Raw genomic sequence first — 21,168 nt, forward strand, 5'->3', positions numbered from 1 at the left:
GTGGGGGATGGAAGAGCCTGGTGGCTGCAGTCCATGGGGTAGAAAAGAGTTGGACATGACTTGGCGACTGAACAGCAACAACAACCATAATACTAAATTAATATCATATACATAAACTTTCAGGATCAAGTTTGTACACTTTTGTCAATACATAAAAAACTGAAACAAAAAACCAAACAGATGCTTAAAAGATATCTTATTTTACATGCTTTCATCATATAAAACAGAAGCCAAATTAAAGAACAAAACTCGGGACTTCCCTGGTAGTCCAGTGGCTAAGACTCTGTGCTCCCAATGCAGGGGGCCAGGGTTCAATCCCTGGTCAGGGAACTTGATCCCACATGCTGCAGCTAAGGCCGGGAACAGCCAAATAAATAAATAAAATAAATAAATATATTTAAAAAAATAAATAAAGAAAGAACAAAACTCCATAATGAACCTGAACCTGAAGTAAAAGTCTACTTATTTTTCAGTATCAATTTATTTAATTAGCTGTTAATATAGGTATATAAGGCAATGGGAATCACCTAGGATTTGATCTCTGACTCTCTCCTTTTGTCTTCCATCACTTTCTCAGCCTGTTTATCCATTTTTCAGGTTTTACTTATCTCTTGTTCACAGATTATAGCCATATGTACTTAAAATAATATTTTTAATTTAAAGTTTTAAGATAGTACATGCTATCCTCTTTCCCAGAAGCAACTAGCTCCACTACTTTAATTATTTTGTTTTAAAGAAAACTCTCTTACCTGCAACCATCTCCATCTCATACACAGACACTATATATCCAGATATATATAGTACAACAAAGTAATGATTACATGCTACTTTTACTACAATAAATATAAGGTCCTAAAAAAAACAAAAATAGCAAAAAGAAGCAATTTGTGAAAAGAAGAATGTATCATGGAAACGTTGGTTATATTCCAGAAATGCAAAATTGGTTCAACATTAGAAAATCAATTTTACAATTTACTATCCTAACAGATTAAAAGGGAAAAATCATAAATTATCGCAACAGATTAAAAAAAGTTTGACAATTTTAACATCCTTTCAAATAAAAAAAATTAGCAAAGTAGGAATAGGAAGTAAATTCCTTAATCTAACAAACAGTATCTATTTTAAAAACAGCAAACATCAACTTAACAGTAAAACTGAAAACTTTTCAAGATCAACCAAGTATGATAAATGTTTCCACTTCTATTCAATCTAGCACTAAGTCTTAGTAGTTCTATTTCCAATATATATTCCAAATTCATTCCCTTGTATCTTCAGCACCACCACCATAATTCAAGCTGCCCTCATCTCTCAAGTAGAATATTACAATTTCCATCTCATTGGTCTTCCTACTTTCACTCTTATCCCCCTGAAGTCCTTTCTCCACATACTAGGCAGTTATCTTCTTAAACATAAGCCACCTTTAAGATATTCCCTATGTAAAACCCCTTAAAAGCTTACCATTGTACTGAAAATAAACTCTTTACCAGGACCTACAAAGCTTTACAAGATCTGGATCCTGCTTGCCTCTCAGACTTCATACTTAAATCTCATACCACTGTGTCTTGCTCTATGCCAGACACATTGGCATTTCTATTCCCACACAAACAAAGCTCTTTCCCAAGTCATCAAATTTTTATTTGCTATTATTTCTTGGCAAGAAAGCCAAGAAAAGTACTCTTTGTATCACTGTATGTATCTCCTTTGTAGCAGTACCACAACTGTAATTTAAGTCTGTTATGTAAATTAATTATTCCTTTTATCTTCCCAAATTAACTGATGGAAGAAATTTTCACATATTGAAGTATGGTGAAGCCATTGTAATCAAGCCAGATTACACATGATTTGGCTTGAACTTTATTCTAATTAGAACAGCCAGTGTTATAGCTTATCTAACATACACTATACATGTGTTTTAGCCATTAAAGAAGAGGGTACACTGTCCAAAAGTAAAGAATGTCTGTTTTGAAGATAGACATAAAAGCCTCCCTTTCTGGGACATCAGTGCTAGTACTCCTTTGACGATAAGGCTCCCTTCCCAGGCTCTAAGATCATATTGACTGGCTGTGTATCTGTTAATCTTTCTTTAAGAAACACTGAAAGAAGGTACCCTTGTTATATTTGATGTTCTTTGTTCTGACGTGATATAAAGCTGCACTGAAAATCATGCTTGTCCAGAACAGTTCCTCCGAACTGAGAGGCTGTCTCCCAGGCTATAGTTCTTTGTTTGGCTCAAATAAAACTCTCTTCTGTTCTTATTTATAGATTGACTGTTATTTGCATCAACATATCCTTGCCTGAACAGTAAACTCCATGAGAATAGGGCTGGTGTCTCTTACGTTTACTGCCACATTTTGAGAATTTGGCACAGTGCTTAGTAAATAATACGAGCTCAATAAATATTAATAATGCTTTAAAGTTACCTTTATGATCAATGCCTTCCATATTTTTTTCTCCTTTTGGAAATATTTTCAAGTCCATATTCAAAATTCACAGATAAAACTTAAAGTACTACCAAACTCTTGTTGCTCAGTCACCAAGTTGTGTCCAACTCTTCACACCATGGACTGCAGCACACAAGGCTTCCCTGTCCCTCACCACCTCCCGGAGTTTGCCCAAGTTCATGTCCAGTGAATCAGTGATGCCATTCAACCATCTCACCCCCTGTCAGCCTTTTCCCCTTTTGCCTTCAATCTTTCCCAGCAACAGGGTCTTTTCCAATGAATCACCTCTTTGCATCAGGTAGTCAAAGTATTGAAGCTTCAGCATCAGTCCTTCCAGAGTATTCAGGGTTGATTTCCTTAAAGATCAACTGGTTTGATCTCCTTGCTTTCCAAGGGACTGTCAAGAGTGCCACGGTTCAAAAGCATCAATTATTTGGCACTCTGCCTTCTTTACTCTGCAGCTCTACATCTGTACATGACTACTGGAAAAACCATAGCCTTGAATCATTTAAACATCTTCATTGTTTGAAGAGTCACTGTGCATAATCCCTGTCTCTCTGCCAGACTTAGTTAGCACTTAAGTGATAAGAGTCAAAGCTAACTGATGTCCTCTTTTAAAAATGCTCTATTTATTACATATCTGTAAGTTCCACTTCCAACAGAAATAGGAGATTCCAGACTCTCACATTAAGCTTCATGTGTAAAATGCTCTTATGGTTGAACTTTTGATCATCATCACATTCATTGATTATTAATTGGTTCCAAAACTGTGCACCTGTCACGTAAGGATACAGCATACTCACAAAGGGGTTCTGGAATATTTTAAATTTCTGAGAGAAACAATTCTCAACATCTACCTACTGCTAGTTCAAAAGAGTACTCATTGACCTTACACTAGTTTTGGTTACATATTATTGCAAAGCTGGATTTTTGGCAGTTGCTGTGATATAAAGCAAGTACTTTTGATCAATGTGGTCCCTGAAATGAGCATGGCTGTATCCAATTCTAAGATCTGAAAGTTGTGTAGTGTTCAACGTGAAATGGAGAAGGATACTATGGACCTTGTTCCCCGTGTTCTCCACCTGCCTTTGTCTACGGAAAAACTTTACCCAAAGAATAAGCATGATCAGAGAAGTGAGAAAATGCAGAAACAAAGGAAAACAGCAAAAGAGACCACATAATAATAGTTTAGTCCTCAAGCATAGTAAAGGTCCTTTAGTTCCTTTTCAAGGGCTATAGATACTATTCTGGGCCATATCCTGTGAGCTCTTATAGATACTGAAACCCCCACCAGGTGGAAGAAGTGAACTACACGATGACTAGACTGTAGCCGTGACATAAGCTGCCACTATTCAGAGAATTAGCCTCAAAGAAACGGGAACAAGCCCATCCTAGAATTTAAGATCAATTGTATTTATTTATTTATTTATTTATTTTTTCATTTTCAATAAGGAGTTCATGAAAAATATGGAACGCTTCACGAATTTGCGTGTCATCCTTGCACAGGGGCCATGCTAATCTTCTCTGTATCGTTCCAATTTTAGTATATGTGCTGCCGAAGCGAGCACAGATCAATTGTATTTAAAACAATCAAGATGATGCTGGTCAGACTGCCACATGATCAATTTCAAGATGACTGTCAGAGCTGACTGTGCTGTTTCTGCATGTAGCCTATCCCTATATCTATAAAAGTTGTTGCCCACTGATCATCAGTGGGGGAGAGTTGGGGTTTGAACAGAAGTCTGCCCTCCTTGCCTGGTGCCAGCATCCAAAAAGAAGCAAACTTTCCTTTCCACCAACCTTGCCTCTTTATTGACTTTTGAGCGGTAAGCAGTTGGACCCCATTTTCAGTTATAACAGGTGCATATATCTAATCAAATAATTGTGATTATTTAAGAATAAAATATCTTTTCGTTCAATTTACGTATATATCAATAATCTCAGATATTCAGATGACAACACCCTTATGGCAGAAAGCGAAGAGGAGCTAAAGAGCCTCTGGATGAAAGTGAAAGAGGAGAGTGAAAAAGCTGGCTTAAAACTCAACATCCAAAAAACTAAGATTATGGCATCTGGTCCCATCACTTCATGGCAAATAGATGGAGAAACGATGGAAATAGTGACAGATTTTATTTCCTTGGGCTCCAAATTCACTGTGGACAGTGACTGCAGCCATGAAATTAAGACGATTGCTCCTTGAAGAAAAGCTATGACAAACTTAGTGTAATAAAAAGCAGAGTCATTACTTTGCCTACAAAGGTCCACATGGTCAAAGCTATGGTTTTTCCAGTAGTCATGTATGGATGTGAGAGCTGGACTATAAAGAAAGTTGAGCGCCGAAGAATTGATGCTTTTGAACTGTGGTGTTGGAGAAGACTCTTGAGAATCCTTTGGAAAGCAAGGAGATCCAACCAGTCAATCCTAAAGGAAATCAACCTTGAATATTCATTGGAAGGACTGGTGCTGAGGCTGAAGTTCCAATACTTTGGCCACCTGATGCAAAGAGCCCACTCATTGGAAAAGACTCTGACACTGAGAAACATGATTGGATGGCATCACCGATTCAATGGACATAACTCTGAGCAAGCTCCGGGAGATGGTGCAAGACAGGGAAGCCTGGCTTGCTGCAGTCCATGGGGTCTCCAAGAGTCAGACACGACTAAGCCACTGAACAACAGTTAATATATTTCATAGTGTCCAATGATATAGACTCTAGACCTGTGCTATATCAGATAGTACAGATCTGAAGTATATATCATTTAAATTTAATTAAAATGCAATAAAATTTAAAATACCGTTCTCGTCACAATTAGCCACCCTGATGCTAATAGTGCTCAGTAGTCATATGAAATTAATGAGTACCATGCTGGGCAATGCAGAAATTAAACATTACCTTTAACACTGGACGTTATATTGGACAGCACTGTCCTACTACCAATATCTAGGGTATCTTTTACTGTCTCTTACTTAGCATCAAACACATCATTAATATTACCAATCCAAGTATTTTTCACTCAGTTTACATCTATTTGTCACCTTGTAAACATTTCCAGCCATTCACATTGTCAAGAAAAATCATACCACTTGGAATCCAACCTTTACGGTACATTAACTTCTCATCTCAAATCATTCTTTCCTTCAAGTTCCACCTCAAATACCACTTTCTCCAAGAAGCCTCCTCTGTCTCCATTGCCGAAAAGCGCCAAATAAGCTGGTCTGGTTCCCACATTCCTTTAGAATGTCCTGTAATCCTTTACAGTGTTTTGCTTTACAGTTATCTGTGTATATTAATTCCTTCCCGTTCTGGACTGTAAATTCTAGATGAGGGACTGAATCATCTCCTCCCAACCCGCGCACAAGACAGCAAGGAATCCAATACAGATCTGAGGAATTCGACTGATCCAATTCAACTGAAAACTTCACTCTTAATACCTAAAGTAAGCTCTGCTTTGGTCTTCTCTGTCATATCTCTATAAAACTATCTTTAAGATTCCAATCGACAAAACATGTATTTTTAGAACTTTTTTCTTAAACTCTACTATTGAGACAAACAGCAAGAAAAGATTCCTTAACTCTGGCTTAATAATGCACCGAGGATTTTTAAAAAACTTCTTTGTGGCGTACCAATACTGGCTTTATTTATGTTATTACATCCGCAGAAAACTCAAAATCTGCTCAGTGCCGCTAGCACTCGGATCAGACACTGTAAATAAACCATAAACCGAGAGTTCAAAATCACATTTCTGTCACTTCATTTATAGCTAAGAAAAGGCTGAGTAAGAAGAAACGCAAACACCCGTGAGTTCCCCAAAGAAGGGAAAAGGAGGTAGGTGCTAGGGACAGTCCTGGAACCCTGACAGAAGATGGCGGGGCGGGACACGGAGAGAGCCGCGGGCCAGCGACCCAGGGCCGCTCGTGGGGTCCAGGTGTGGATGGAGACTGCTAGGGGGGCGAGAGGTGGCCCAAGTGTAGGCCGAGGTGAAAAAAGAGCGAGTCCAGCACCGGGAGAGAAGCGTCCGTACCTGAGCCCAGAGAGTTCCGAGGCAGTCTGGCTGTAGGCGCGTCCCTCTCCTCCCAGCGTGAGGCCTTCAATCCGCTCTAACAAAACCTAAATCCCGCGGGCGAAGACCAGGACGAAAGTTACCCGCCGCTTCATTTGTGAAGTCCCAACGGCTTCACAAAATCTCTTCAGACTTGTTTGTGGTCCGCACGCTTCTCAGATAGCTCACCCCCACCCCTTCACGTCTGCTCTTAACGCCTAGAGGACCTCAGTAAAGCATTCAAATCTAACCGCCTAGATGAAGCGCAGGCGCAAAGCCGCTCAACGCGTCGGCCCCGCCCCTTAGGCTGCAGACCCTCCCTAAGATTTCTTCAATCAAAGTTTTTTCCCAGTTTGTATGCCAATTTTATTTCTTTCAAGGTTATCTCATTTTATACGGAATTTTCCTTTATTTCTCCCCACTGCAGATTCCTCACTGCATGGGAGCGGCCATCTTCTTTGTATTTCTTGCTGTAAAAAGATCGGAGCTTTGCTTCCGTACAAAATGGCGGCTCCCATAGCATTGCGTCACATCCCCCTAGTTTTACTCCCTATAGCTACCAGGAAGGAATAGGCTTCTGGGACGAGGTGGCCGAGTGGTTAAGGCGATGGACTGCTAATCCATTGTGCTCTGCACGCGTGGGTTCGAATCCCATCCTCGTCGAGTGTAGGTTTTTTTGTTTTGTTTTGTTTTGGCCACTGATTTGAACCGATGACGGTAAATTTCCTTGCGGAATGGAAAGAGTTGATTATTCATTGCATGTGTGATTTACTAGTCGACTTTGAAACCTCCGGTTTGACTCTTGAAAGACGGCTTTTGGAACATTCTTACCTCACGTAGAAAAAGGAGGGAAAGAGACATTTTCTGGGAATCAGAGTTTAATTAAATAATGCATTTAGTGTATTTTTAATGTAGCAAAAAACAGTGCATAGAATTCCACGATTATAGCTATTTATATATGTTCCAGTGGTGGTCTGCTCAGTATTAATTAACCCAGCTCCTGATTGAGGAACTTCCGTTATTGTGGACTCTGACCCCAGCGTTTTTCATACCTGTCGTTACTATGAAATATCAGATTTTACTTCAAAAGCTACCGTGAGTTCTCTTTCAGTCCCCAGCAGGCTGCAGGTGCTCAAGAAAAGTACTCAACGTTAAAAAAAGATGTTGACAGCACTTGGAAACTTGGTAGTTATCTAGAAGAGAGGTGAAGACATAGCTGCCTTCCCAGAGAAGAAAGTTTTAATTCTTCTCTTGGATTTAAGCAGAGAGGGAATAGAAAAAGAATAGAGATTCTCCTGAAAGGTCATCAGGCAGAGTCTTTCAACTCACATTTAACAACCGTCATTTATCCAGTATTTATCTACAGGCACCACAATGAATTATAGCACTTTAATTCACAATAACCCTGTGATCACGATAGACATGTTTATTACTCCATTTTACAGATGAGGACACTGAAAGATAAACTTGTCCAAGGTTATACAGCTTTTGTAATTCCAGAAAAGGCATTTAACTTAAGTCTATCAAACTCTGGTGGCCCTTAACCACCACCCTATATGGTGCTGGAAATTAGTAAAAAGCGCTCATCAATCCTTTGCGGTCATGGTTTACACACTCCCTCTGCATTAAAAGGTATCCCAGAACCTGACACTGGGCAGATATTTTCAGCCCTGAGAGTGGAAATCAGGCTCCAGTGACTCCTCCCACATCAATCCAAATCCCTTAGAAATGTAGATACCTCCCAGAGCTGAGGGCTGAGGGTCACCCAAGCACTTTGCTTTCTAATCCATTTACCACCCTGTCGTTTGAAAGGGTTTCAACCTGGGTTCCACACACTCCGAAGGGGTCCATGGATAGAATTGAATTGGTTATTTGGTTGGGAGAAAAAAAATTGCAGCTTTATCTTCATTAATCTCTAATTGAAAGCATGTCCTTCTATTAATAAAGGTAAGCAACAAAATACAGTAATATTAACCTTACCTGTGATTTTTGTCACCAACTGAAATAACAGATATTGTTGTATCATATTAGCAATATGCTCTACTTCTATTGTTTTATGCTCATTACTGCTATAGTACTTCAAGATACTGGTAGTTATTGGACCTACCATTAGATCTTGTAAACTTAAGCATTCATAAGGAAGTGTATGCATTGTATTATTAGGTCACCAATTTTTTTATTTTTAATTTTATTATAGTTGATTTATAATTTATTAATTTCTGCTGTATAGCAAAATAATTCATATATATATATACACACACATACATTTTCATATTCTTTTCTATTATGGTTTATTACAGGATATTGATGTAGTTCTCTGTGCTATACAGTAGGACCTTGTTTATTCATTCTATATATAATAGTTTGCATTTGCTAATCCCAAACTCCCAATCCATCCTTCCCCTCCTCTCCTCCCTCTTGGCAACCACAACTCTGTTCTCTATGTCTGTGAGCCTGTTTGTTTTGTAGATAAATTTATTTGTGTCATAGATTCCACACATATGTTAGATTCTACATGTAAGTGATATATGGTATTTCTCTTTCTCTTTCTGACTTCATTTGGAATTAAATCACAGATTTTAAAACTATTTTGATAACTGTATTCCAACATAATTGGTTGACTTTATATTACAACAAATTTAATCATGCATTTATTTTTTTATTATTTTTTTTTAATCTTATGCATTTAAAACCAATATTCTGAGAAGGGACCCATAGGCTTCACCAGACTGCCCAAGATCTGTGTCACAAGAAAAGGTTAAGAGCTCCTGAGGGATTTTCTGAAGTGTCCTCAACACATCAGTCTTAAAACCCCTCCCTTAAATTAGGCCTTGTTCTGTCTCCCGGACACCTTTGCAGATTACTTACTCCTCTCCCTGGATTATGCTCCTGCTGCCCAACACCTCCTTCCCATCAACCCCGTCCTGGCTGGCTCCTGCTCCTCCTTCAGATCTCAGCTTTGACGTAATTCCCCATCAGGAAGACTTTCCTAGGCCTGCAACCTGCAGCTCCTTCTTAGATTTCTCTCACCTAGTTCATGCTCTTCTGCTTCTGGGTCTTTGTACCCCTCCTAGATGTTCCTGGAGCTCCGTGTGTCTTCCTCAGCATTTGCCAGATGGTATTTAAATGGTTCATTGGTACTTTGACCTCTCCAAAGAGTGGCAAGTCTGCATCATTTTTCTGAGGTTTGCCTGCTTCTCACAGTGATGATATCCTATGGAAAATTGATAAGGTCTATCAATGTGTCCAGTCTCTATAAATAAAAAGTGAGTGGGTTGTTTTCTCAAAGGAAGATCTTCAGTTGTAAAAATTCTGAAACTATAAAGCACTGGAAGTGTCTTGAGATTAAAAAGAAGAAGAAATCATGAGTGGAAGTTCACTTTTCTATTCCTCATTTCTTTACCTGTTTTCATGCTTAGTTCATTTGTGGTTTCGTTCATATGAAATTGCAGTAAGTCTTGCTATGATGGTCCCAGTTTTTTTGCATTTCTGTGATCTTTTGATGTATAAGAGTTGTGCTTATTTTACCTCTTTCTACGAGACCCAAAGGATTAAGGCTAACACAAAAAGGTAGAGTAAGCTCTAAAATCCAGAGAAAAGATTGTAAATCTCCTCTTGGATTCTGTCTGGAGTCACAGCTGGAAAAAAAAAAAAAAAGGATTAACAACATGCCAGATTATTTAAAAGCCCAGGGGTGGTGGTGTGGGGACTTGGATTAGTAATAGAAAAAGAAATTTATAATAAATGAAGGCAGTAAGAGTTAGAGGCGCCATCTACTGGAGGAGCTTCAACTGAAGACTTGGACAAGATAGTTATGCCTGATATGCTAATACATTTTGAAAGATTCCCACTACCACCTCAAATTTGTCACAAGCCACAGATCAAGGAAATCATTCTCCGTCAGCACCACTTCTTCATAAGTCCTATCCTGAACTGTTGCAGGACCCTTCAACCTCTGGAAGACCAGAAAAGAAAGAACTATTGTACAGCCAAATTGCATTACCAAGATATTCCAGATCTCTTTATTATTTCAGTGCCAGGGAATGAATCTTCAGAGTTCAGCTTCAAGACCCATTCTCAATGGAGAATGAGGTGCTCTGGAAAAAATTGTCCAGTGTTTAGTTGGTGATGGTCTGCTGCCTGGGCAGGCCCTTATGTGTCGGCCTCCCTCACAGACAAAGCTCTGAAGTGAAATGTGTGTGTGTGTGAGCCCTCACGGACAAAGTTCTGAAGGAAGAAGTGAAATGTGTATGTGTGTGTGTGTGCACATGCGTGCCTCCAGTTCATTTCTTAAACTCTTACAAGAAAAACCCAGACCCAGGGCTGTAAGACTTGCAAAGGTTGGTTTTGAGAGGTAGGCAATGATATAAGTTAAATCCTTCTATTCCTTACCATTAGGAAGTATAGTCCCACTGGGAACCATCTCTGGGAAGACAGTCCTGACAAGGTCTGTGATGTGATGCGTTAGTCGCTCAGTCGGGCCCGACTCTTCGCAACCCCATGGACTGTAGCCCACCAGGCTCCTCTGTCCATGGGATTTTCTGGCAAGGATACTGGAGTGGGTTGTCATTTCCTTCTACAGGGGAATCTTCCCAATCCAGAGATTGAACCTGGGTCTCCTGCACTGCAGGCAGATTCTTTACTGACTGAGCTATGAGGGAAGCTCCAGCAAGGCCTGAAGAGGTTCAAGAATGAATCCAGGAAATCTCTGAGTCTGCAACACCAACTCAAAACTTTTTTCTCAAATCATTCCCTTAGATTCATGCTATCATATGAAAACATCTACCTTGCCAAAATAACTTCTGGGAATGCTTAATAAGCTGAAAACTAAACAGTATGTCATATTGAAGATCAATAGAGCAAAGAGTGAAATCTAGCTTATATAAACTTGCTTGGGGAAGACAAAATGAATAAATGCCAATAGAATTGGGGAAATGGGGAATAACACTTTCTATAGCCCATGCTTCGTAACTTCTGCAAAGATAGCTATGAATAGACAGCAAGCAACAGTTACACTTTTCCTCATCATAGTGAGAATGAACAATGCCCGAGATTTCAAATTTCATAATTTTCATTTGAGATCTTCAGAATGAAGTAAAACTGGGTCAAACTCAACTTCAATAGGGTGAAATTAATGGATGATGGCAAGACCTGAGGACATGACTGGTAATCCAGAGAGTTAGAAACAGAAGCAGTAATTCCTTTGCTGATTGTGGTACTGTGGAGTATAAAGTTTTTCATATTTCTCTTTGGGCTAAATAAAAGGTCATTGGCCCTGAAAACCCCTAATGACTAGGTTCAGAGAGCGTCTGGGTCAGTGACAAGAAGGCATCCACATGCCGGGGAGTGACCCACCTGAACTCTATGGAGTCAGAAGCTCCTGTGCTCAGACCCTTCCAAACCTTGCCCTATATGTCTCTTCATCTTGCTGGTCTTTCCTAGCCTTTAATATCCTTTGTAATAAACCACAAATCAAGAAAGGAAACTTTTCCTGAATTCTGTGAGTTATTCTAATAAGTGGTTGAACCCGAGGAGGGGGTTGTGGGAATCTTTGATTCACAGGTAACAATCTGGACCTGCCATTGTCATTTGAAGTGGGGACAAGTTTTGTGGGACTGAGTCCTTAATTTGTGGGATCTGACCCTATCTCTGGGTAGATGGTGTCAGAGGTGAGTCAGATTGTAGGATACCCAGCCTGTGTTAGAGAATTGCTTGATGTGGGGAAACCACCACATATTTTAAAAGTACAGAGTATTCTGTGAATAAAGAAAAGGGAGTTTTTCTTTTCCAGTATTTAAAATAAACACAGAAGCAGAGAGTAGAATGGTGATGTCAGGAGTTGGGGGCAGGGGGAAATAAGGAACTGCTATTCAACAAGTATAAGGTTCCAGTTATGCATGATGATTAAGTTCCAGAGATGCTGTTCTGTGCCTATAGTTAACAGTATCATATTGTACACACTGATTTGTTAAGGGGCTGATCTCACATTAAGTGTTTTCACCATAATAAAAAAAATAAAACTTTTGTGAGTCACAGGACACTGCCAATAAGGTGAAAAGACAACCTACAGAATGGGAGAAAATATTTGCAAATTACATATCTCTTAAAGGTCTTATATCCAGAATATATATTCTTATAATTCAACAATAAGCCAATCCAAATTAAAAATGGGCAAAAAATTTGAATAGACATTACTCCAAAGAAGGCACACAAATGTCCAACAAACATATGAGAAGATGTTTAACATTATTAGTCCCAAGAGAAATGCAAATCAAAACCACAATAATACTTCAATCCCACTAAGATGACTATAATCAAAACAATGGAAAATAACAAGTGTTGGTGAGGATGGAGATAAATTGGAACCCTTGTGCATTTCCTATGGGAATGTAAAATGGTTCAGCTACTGTGGAAAAGTTTAGTGATTCCCCTAAAAATTAAACGAAGAATTACCATATGACCCAGCAATTCCACTCCTTGGTATATACTTGAAAGAACAGAAAACATGTCTTCAAACAGAAATCTGTACACAAATGTGCATAGTAGCACTATTCACAATAGCCAAAAAGTGGGAACAACCCAGATGCCCAATGAATGGATATAACAAAATGTGGTATATCCATGCAATGAAATATTATTCAGCCTTAAACAGGAATGAAGTACTGATGCATGCTATAAATTGGATGAAGCCTGAAAACATTACGCTAAACAAAAGACGACAGACACAAAAGGTCACCTGTTGTATGATTCCATTTGTATGAAATGTCCAGAATAGGCAAAACTCTAAAGACAGAAGATTGGCTAATGGAATCAGGAGCTAGGTGGAAGAGGAAATGGGGATTGCCTGTTTAATGAGTATGGGTTTCCTTTTGAGTGATGAAATGTTTTGGAACTAATTAAGAGGTGAGGGCTGCACATCATTGTGAATTTAAGTTGTGTTTTAGAATGGCAACTGTGTTGTGAATTTTACTTCAATTAAAAGAAAGAAAAAAAGAAACAAGTAGTGAGAAAACTAGACACACAAGGTATTAGAAAAAGAGCTCTATTTACAAAGCAGAAAGTTCACAAACTCTAGCTGGAGGGAGAGGAAGGAAGAAGTTAGCAAGTATGAGCAGGTCCTTTAAGAGCCCAACTTCACCCCGGGGAAACTCTTGAGTACCAGCCCATGTAGTCAGCTCCTACTTCATGGCCCATACGTGTTCCGATCCAATAAATAATCCCTCCATTGGCCATAGCCCTCAGTGTTCTTGCCAGTCATCTCGTGCCCAGGCAGGCATTGGTGAATGGTACTCAAAGTCTGGCCCTTTATAGCGCAGGGCATGCAGGAACATCACAAGGTCCTGGGGTGAGGGATCTTGTGGCACTCTCCGGCACTCTGAACAGAGTGGGTCTGTCTCTTGATTCACATCTGTTTTGGTTGCCTTCCCTGACGCCACAGGCACTCCGTCCAGATCCTGAGGGGCTGCCTCAACTGCTCCATCCATCTTCTGGGCAGATGCAGCCATCTCTTCTAGGCAGTCCTTGCTGAGCTCTGAGGAAGGTGCTGTAGGGTCTGGGGGTCCAGGGCACAGGTCCCCCCCACAGAGATCTAGCACATCCAGACTCTGTTTGGCTTGGTGCTCGGCCACAAGGTCCCGCAGTAGTTCCTCATCTGTCTTTGGGATGTGGCCGCCTCGGCCTCGTGAGGGGCCCCAGGCGGCTGAGTTGTAGATGGGGTCATTGAGGATGGGGTGGCCCAGGAACTGGAGGTGGACTCGGATCTGGTGGGTGCGGCCTGTAAGTGGCCGGCATCGTACCACACTGGAGTGGCCGTTGTAGCTCAGTCTCTGGAACACTGACTCACAGGCCTTGCCCTGAGGATCTACACGGCACACCCCTACCTTGTAAGACACCACCAAGATAGGCTCCTTGCAGGTTACCTCCTCGGCAGGGAACTCCCCCGCCACCCGGCACACGTATTCCTTCTCCAGCTACACAGGGGGGAAGAGGGAGAAAGTCATTGTGTGAAGCCCAAACCCTTTTCAGTGATGACAAATGCACCCGTATCAGACAGAAGAGGGCTCAAACCCCAGCTCCACCATTTGCCAGTTGCACAATCCTAGGTACGTTACAGTACTCAGCTTCTTTAAAACCCCTTAACTTGTCTAGAAAATGTTTGCTTAGAAAAGCATTTATCTTAACAGGGCTATTCCAAGGATTTAGTCAGCTGGGCTCTAACATACTTGGTATTGAGCCTGGTAAACAGTAAACAATAAATATATTATAATCAGATCCAGAATTACAAGTCTCAAGACCACAATCACCACTATTTAACTCTTCTACCCAAACCTCTTCCAACTCTATCCAGAATTTTTCCACCAAGGAGACTGTCTCCACAGTCTTAAAAACCTTGCTCAGCCTGTCAGCATTTAAAATTTTCAAAACAGCAAATTACCAAGACAGGTAGTATATGTTATCTCTAAGGATCTTTTGAAACTTAAGAGAAAATAACGTGTCTCTGGCACTTTAGGTGCTGACCTTCCTGAAGATGGGAAGCTTGAGCAGATAAACACAGAGGCTCACTTCAGATCTAGAACTCGGTGACACCCTTTCAATGCAGAGCATTTGTGAGCCCAGAAGTGGCCTGCAAGAGGCAAACTCAGTTTGGCTCACCTGCCGGTCCCGAACCTGTTCATGAATTCTCTCTGAGACGGCTGCTGTTTTGGCAAACATGAGGACCCCGGAGGTAAGGCGATCAAGCCGATGCAATGGGTGTAGCTCCTTTAGTTGGTGCTCCTTGCCCAGGATGAAGATGACCGTGTTGTGTCGGAAGCGGCCACAGGGATGGACAGGAATGGAAGAAGGCTTGTCTACAACCACCACATCTTCGTTCTCCGCTAGCAGGCGGATGGGTTCTGCTGTAACTGGTGGCTCATGCCTATGCACTGTGTTCCGTAAGAAGTCATTGTCCTGCCAATGACACAGGCAACTGGTCAGCCCAGGGTCCAGCCACCTATGATCAGTCAACTTCACACACAACTTCCCCCCCATCTTCCTTACTGGATGAAAGAATGGTCACAGTACATCCTTAAGCAGAAAAGGCAGTATACACAGTGTATTCTTATTTTGTAAACACACAGACACACAGGCAAAGCAGGCATTGAGAAAGAGCTAGAAGGATACACCTAAAATGTCATATATCTCTGGATAGTGTGATTATGGATTTTGCTGTACTGATTATTCATATTTTCTCTATAAGAAAGTTATATTTAACAATATATTCTTCTAAAATGAAGGGGAAAATCCTCCATACACCATCACTCATTGTGACCTTGAACAAACACCAAGCTGTAAGTCCAGAGATTTGGGCTGTAGACCTGGATTTGCTACAGGCTTACTGCATGCTCTTAGGGAAGTCACTTAACTTCTCTAGGCCTCAGTTCCCTTATCTGTAAAATGTGAGCATCAGTCCAGACCTGTGCTTCAAAACTGTGACTGATTCAAACCACTCATTCTCCAAATGCCTTGCATCCCTTCACAACCATGGTCAGGCAGTTAATGACAGTGTCTGGTACCTCTTAGCTGTGATAGAAATTTAAAGTAGGGTCAAAGCACTGGGCTACACAATTCTAGTTTCAATCTCTGTCATTTCACAGTTCTATCCTATCAGGCTCTAGGACAAATAATTCAAGTGGAAGTTATAAGAACACGGGCTTCCCTTGTGGCTCAGCTGATAAAGAATCCCCCTGCAATGTGGGACAGCTGGGTTCGATCCCTGGGTTGGGAAGATCACCTGGAGAAGGGAAAGGCTATCCACTCCAGTATTCTGGCCTGGAGAATTCCATGGACTGTATAGTCCATAGGGTTGCAAAGAGTTGGACATGACTGACCGACTTTCACTTCACTTCACTTATAAGAACACAGGTGTTGGAGGTGGCACTGTGTCTTACCTCTATGAGGTTGATCTTAGTTTCCTCGACTTCCTCACAGGTAAAATGAGGTGACAGTATCTACTCCACAGGGTTGTCATTAGGATTAAATGTTAAAGTACATAAAAAGCTTAATGCTGTGCCCAGCACACAGTCAGGAGATATAAATGATAGTCTCTATTATTACTATTTGTACAGAGGTCTACAATGCAAGGCAGAAAGCCATCAGTGCCAGTGCCACAAGACTGCATAAAAGGAGCTGTAAGAATTCCTGGTGCTTCCCTGGTGGCTCAAACGGTAAAGAATGCCTGCCATGCAGGAGACCAGGATTCAGTCCCTGAGTTGGGAAGATCCCCTGGAGAAGGAATTGGCAACCCACTCCAGTACTCTTGCCTGGAGAATTCCATGGACAGAGAGGCCTGGCAGTTCATGGGATCGCAGAGTCAGACACGACTGAGCGACTAACTTTCACTTTCACAAGAATTCCAACTTCTGTGCCTTGGAAACAGCAAAGTCGCTTTGATGGAAGGGATAAGGGGTCTGAGGTCTGAAACATATGGGCAGTCTACCTGCGGAAATGGAGCGGTAAAAGAGTGTTACAAGTTAAAACAAGAACGCTTCAGAATGACCCCGAATTTACTCCGGTACCTATGCCCAAGTAACCGAAAAAACCATGCCCCCTTTCGGGCAGGCCCCATCAGGACTCCACCTTGAGCACAATGCTGAGGTCCTGTACCGGCTCCTCGTTGAGGTGCAGGCGTCCTGCCCGGACAGCGGCCTCGTAGTAGGCCAGGGGCTGGGCTCTGAACTCCGTGCCAAAGACGTGCAGCAAGCTGTGGCCCACCCAGCGGCCTTTGCAATAAGTCCGGAAGTCAAAGTAATAGGGCCGCACTTTGCGCAAGCCGCCTTCAAAGTAGTAGCTGGTCTCAGCAAAGTGTTCATCGCCGAAGCTAACCCCTGCCCGCCGCTTCTTCGGGGGCGGCACAACGCGCTCTCCAACAGCGCCCCGCCGCTTCTTCCGCTTGCCAGGGCCCGGGGCTGCAGCCGGGGCCCGCTCCCCGTTTCCTGAGGGCTGCTTCGCGTCCCCCGAAACCGGCTCCACTTCTGAACACGCCGGCTCCGGGTGCCCAGGGGGCTGCTCACCCCTCGCGTCGCCGCCCGCATCTCCGTTTTGCTGAGCTGGAGCCCCCAGCCCGCTCGCTGCCTCAGCCCCGGTCGAGAGTCTTTCCGCCATGGGTCCCCTACAGGCACCCCAAGTCCTGGCAAATGCGAGGCACCGAAGACTGGAGCACACTTGCCCAAAAACCAGGAGCCACGACCGGCCTCCCAGCCACATGACCCAGCGGCCGCGGCCTCTGGGTCGCGATCTGAGGGCGTCACTCAGCACCAACCAATCAGTGAGACCTAGTGCCGAGGCGGGACCGCGTTGAGAACAGGCGTGAAGGAGGTAGCTGAATGAGTTGAGAGCTGTAAGAATGACTCATTAAAAGTGTAGATTCCTTGTCGATATGCTCGAAGTTCCTTTACTCTGGAAAAACTCTTGAAAGAGTTATTAATATTTCAAAACAAAACAAAATGAAGATTGCTAAACTCTGAATGTACTAAGAAGCACTGCGTTGTATACTTTAAAGGGTAAGCATATTTTGTGACTTAAAACTCAATAAGGGCTTGCCTGGTGGCTCAAACGGTAAAGAATCTGCCTGCAATGCAGGAGACCCGGGTTCAATCCCTGGGTTGGGAAGATACCCTGGAGAAGGAATTGGCAACTCACTCCAGTACTCTCATCTGGAGAATTCCATGGACAGAAAAGCCTGGCAGGCTACATTATACAGTTCATGGGATCGCCCAAAGAGTCGGACACTACTGAGTGACTTTCACTTTTTGTAACTCAATAAAGCTGTCATATATGTAATTAAGCACACACACCCCAGAAAAAATATTTTTACATTTGTCCTTCTCCTTAACAGCATGAGGACTAGAGATCTCCCATTTGCCTTCGCACATGGTCCTGTCCTGAGATTAAAACTCCAAGTGGATCAGAAGATGTATTTGTCAGAATTCTTAAATGCAAAATACTGAAACTAACTCCAGTTAACTTCATAAGAGATGGAATTATTGAAAGGATATTGGTGCCTCAAAGGATTCATAAGAGAGCTGCAGAACAGGCTCAGAAACAGCCAAATCAAGATAAGCCAAGACCTCTGAGAACCAGCCACATGACAAAAGGGTGAATCTTATGGAGTGTGAATTATATTTCAATAAAGTTTTTTGTGTTTGTTTTTGGAAAGAGTGTCTTTCAGAATGTGTCTGAAACACAGACAAGAAGAAAGCTATAAGAGAGGTCTAGAGAGGGAGTCCTTGTGGAATTGTATAAAGCCTTGCTGCTCAAAATGTGGTCTGTGGATTAGCAACGTGGGAAACATCCAGCAACTTGTTGGAACTGCAAAATCTTTTTCCTCTTCCCTTCACAGCCCCTGAGTGAGAATCTCCATTTTAACAAGATCCTCAGATGATCTGACTGCATATTAAAGTTTGGAAAGCACTGATATAAACCAAGCAAAGTAGACTGTTCTCATACCCTTTGGACATCTAGCGTGTTCTCAACACTCTTCTTTGTGTGGGTAATTTCCCACATGAAGTACTGTTTCCAAGAGGTAGGATCTAGAAACTGGCCTTCCCAGACTCCCTAGCAACTTGGGCATCCATCACCTGGGCTCCTTTGATCAGGCAGGGCCTTTGGTTCAGAGGCATAATAGCAGAGGAAGCAGGCAGTGTGGAATTCATGTCCAACAAGATAGCATTGGAGGGATTTGTATATTGCTATATGGAGTTATATTGGGGACTAACATGGGGGAAGTTCCTGTGTCCAGTGCCCAGCTGCAGTATCTACATTGAGTGGCACTGGGTGCTCCCTGAGAAGTCCTTGACTGAGGTTTAGAAACTCCTGGCTATACAGACCCCAAGTCTGACTCTGGCCCCTCTTGAGATTCTGTTTACTGTTTAATATACTTTAATCCTGTGGTCAACAGAATAGTCATTAGCCATATGTGGCTATTTAAATTAATTAAAGTGAAAGAAAATTTAAAATTCAGTTATTCAGTTACAGAAGCTGCATCTCATGTGCTCAAGAATCACATAAAACTAGTGGATATCTTATTGGACAACTCAGATACAGAACATTTCTATCATTACAGAATTTATATTGTACAGAGCAGCTTTAATTAATCCCTTTTACTGCTTCAACTGGCTAGAATAAGCTCTATTGTTTGAACTAAGAACTCTACCTAACTTACTATAAGAATTTAAGCCTTTAAGAGCAATGGGGAATTATCAAAGAGTTTCTGGCGTGTGTGTTTGTGTTTGTTTGTGTGTGTGATGATCCAATTTGTGTGTGTGTGTGAGAGATGATCCAATTTTCATTCCAGAAAGATTACCCTGGTTGCCACTTGGAGAAGAGACTGAAGAGTGAATCAGAAGGTCTAGCTCCAGTTCAGTGTAGTCTTTTACCAAAAGGTTTCTAATTTAAACATTCAGACATCAAATAAATTTTTAACATTTGCCAAGCATTACTTGGCTTCAGAGATACAAAGGTAAGAAAGACATGGTTCCTGACCTTAGTGAAGGCCTAGACTGGTTGAGAATACAAATAAAAAACATATTTGTACTAATCACACTGTGGGAAAACAGATACCTAAGATAGAAGGATGTTGACTGCTGTCATGTGGCTTCCAAGTGTGAGCAGTCCTTGGGAAGAGGAAGATCATCAGGCTTATGGTTTCAGCTTTGCAAGTCCAGGATCTGGTTTGGATTTATTCAGCACACACACTAATTAAACTTAAACGACATGGATGAATCAGTAAGGGTGTGCTGTGCTCAGTGGTGTCCAACTCTGCAACTCCATGGACTGTACACTGTCAGGTTCCTCTGTCGATGGAATTTTTCAGGCAAGAATACTGGAGTGGGTTACCATTTCCTTCTCCAGGGGATCTTCCCAAGCCAGGGATTGAAACTTCGTCTCCTGCATTGGCAGGTACACTGCTTACCACTGCACCACCTGGGCAGCCCTATCAGAAAAGGCGACCATTTGTTAATTTACAACTGTCACTTTAAGTTGAAAGGTGTATTCAATTTTACATCAGCCACTGTTTGTGCCTAATGTTAAAGGAACCCTCATACTGGTATCAAGATATGTAAGATACGGGTGGCCAAATTTGAAATCAAGAGGGTATTCTTTGGTGAGCGGGAAATTAGATAAAACTTCATAAGTGAGTTGAAAGGCTATGCAGCAGTTCAATGAAGCACCCATAAATCTATGACAGCCATCCTTTCCATGAATCAGATGCTACAAGATTCATGTCCGCAGGTCAGGCAGCAGTTGGAGGACTCTGGGAAACTGCCCATCCTCATATATTCTCTATGAATAAGCACTGGCAAAATCTTGCCTATTATTTGCTCCTTTGTTTTCTAACTTTCTTGCTTTCCACTTCCTACTGTTTGCATATTCTAAGAATGGTCATAAATGTAAGTAAAAGAGTACCTTGTAGTTCCCTTTCACATAGTGGTAGTTATCACCACCAAAGCCACACTGAGTAGCTTCAGACACATCTAGAGACTATACCCTCAGCCAAGCTACTTCTACAGATGGGTGGCTACTGTCTTTTCTCACATATATCTTTGTGAGAGAGTAATCGGCCCTGGAAATTGGAGATCAGGTTGGGAGAGTTATGTCTCAGCGAACCCCTGAAGGATATAAAAGGTCATCTTCTCAAAAAAAAAAAA

The 21,168-nt window shown here is 41.7% G+C and overlaps 2 protein-coding genes and 3 non-coding genes across 6 annotated transcripts in view; 2 read left to right on the forward strand and 3 right to left on the reverse strand.

The window, feature by feature from the left end:
• Positions 1-6,838, reverse strand: part of KNL1 (kinetochore scaffold 1) — a 67,600-nt gene extending 60,762 nt beyond the window's left edge. Inside the window, 1 exon segment of the mRNA XM_043920332.1 lies at positions 6,464-6,838. The gene's annotated coding sequence lies outside the window, so the exon portion shown is untranslated.
• On the reverse strand, positions 3,903-4,009 carry LOC122705928. The gene has a single exon (XR_006344199.1). It is a non-coding gene; the product is annotated as a U6 spliceosomal RNA (small nuclear RNA).
• A 224-nt stretch (positions 6,839-7,062) lies between the features above and the next one.
• On the forward strand, positions 7,063-7,144 carry TRNAS-GCU. Its single transcript has one exon. It is a non-coding gene; the product is annotated as a tRNA-Ser (tRNA).
• A 1,821-nt stretch (positions 7,145-8,965) lies between these two features.
• Positions 8,966-17,734, reverse strand: RPUSD2 (RNA pseudouridine synthase domain containing 2). Of its 2 annotated transcripts, XR_006344089.1 has the most exons (4): positions 17,099-17,734; positions 15,134-15,430; positions 13,641-14,451; positions 8,966-10,119 (listed from the first exon to the last, which is right to left on the reverse strand). XR_006344089.1 is itself a non-coding variant. In XM_043920714.1 (3 exons), the coding sequence occupies exons 1-3, from the start codon at positions 17,723-17,725 to the stop codon at positions 13,720-13,722; spliced, it is 1,656 nt and encodes a 551-aa protein (XP_043776649.1). In that variant the 5' UTR covers positions 17,726-17,734; the 3' UTR covers positions 13,508-13,719. The 2 variants fall into 2 exon arrangements, 1 of the variants encoding a protein (XP_043776649.1); XM_043920714.1 differs by lacking the exon at positions 8,966-10,119 and having other exon boundaries at positions 13,508-14,451.
• Positions 10,006-10,121, forward strand: LOC122706050. Its single transcript, XR_006344302.1, has one exon. It is a non-coding gene; the product is annotated as a small nucleolar RNA SNORA26 (small nucleolar RNA).
• Positions 17,735-21,168: the final 3,434 nt, after the last annotated feature.

Source organism: Cervus elaphus, chromosome 12, assembly GCF_910594005.1.
Source record: "Cervus elaphus chromosome 12, mCerEla1.1, whole genome shotgun sequence".
In the NCBI taxonomy this organism is placed as follows: domain Eukaryota; kingdom Metazoa; phylum Chordata; class Mammalia; order Artiodactyla; family Cervidae; genus Cervus; species Cervus elaphus.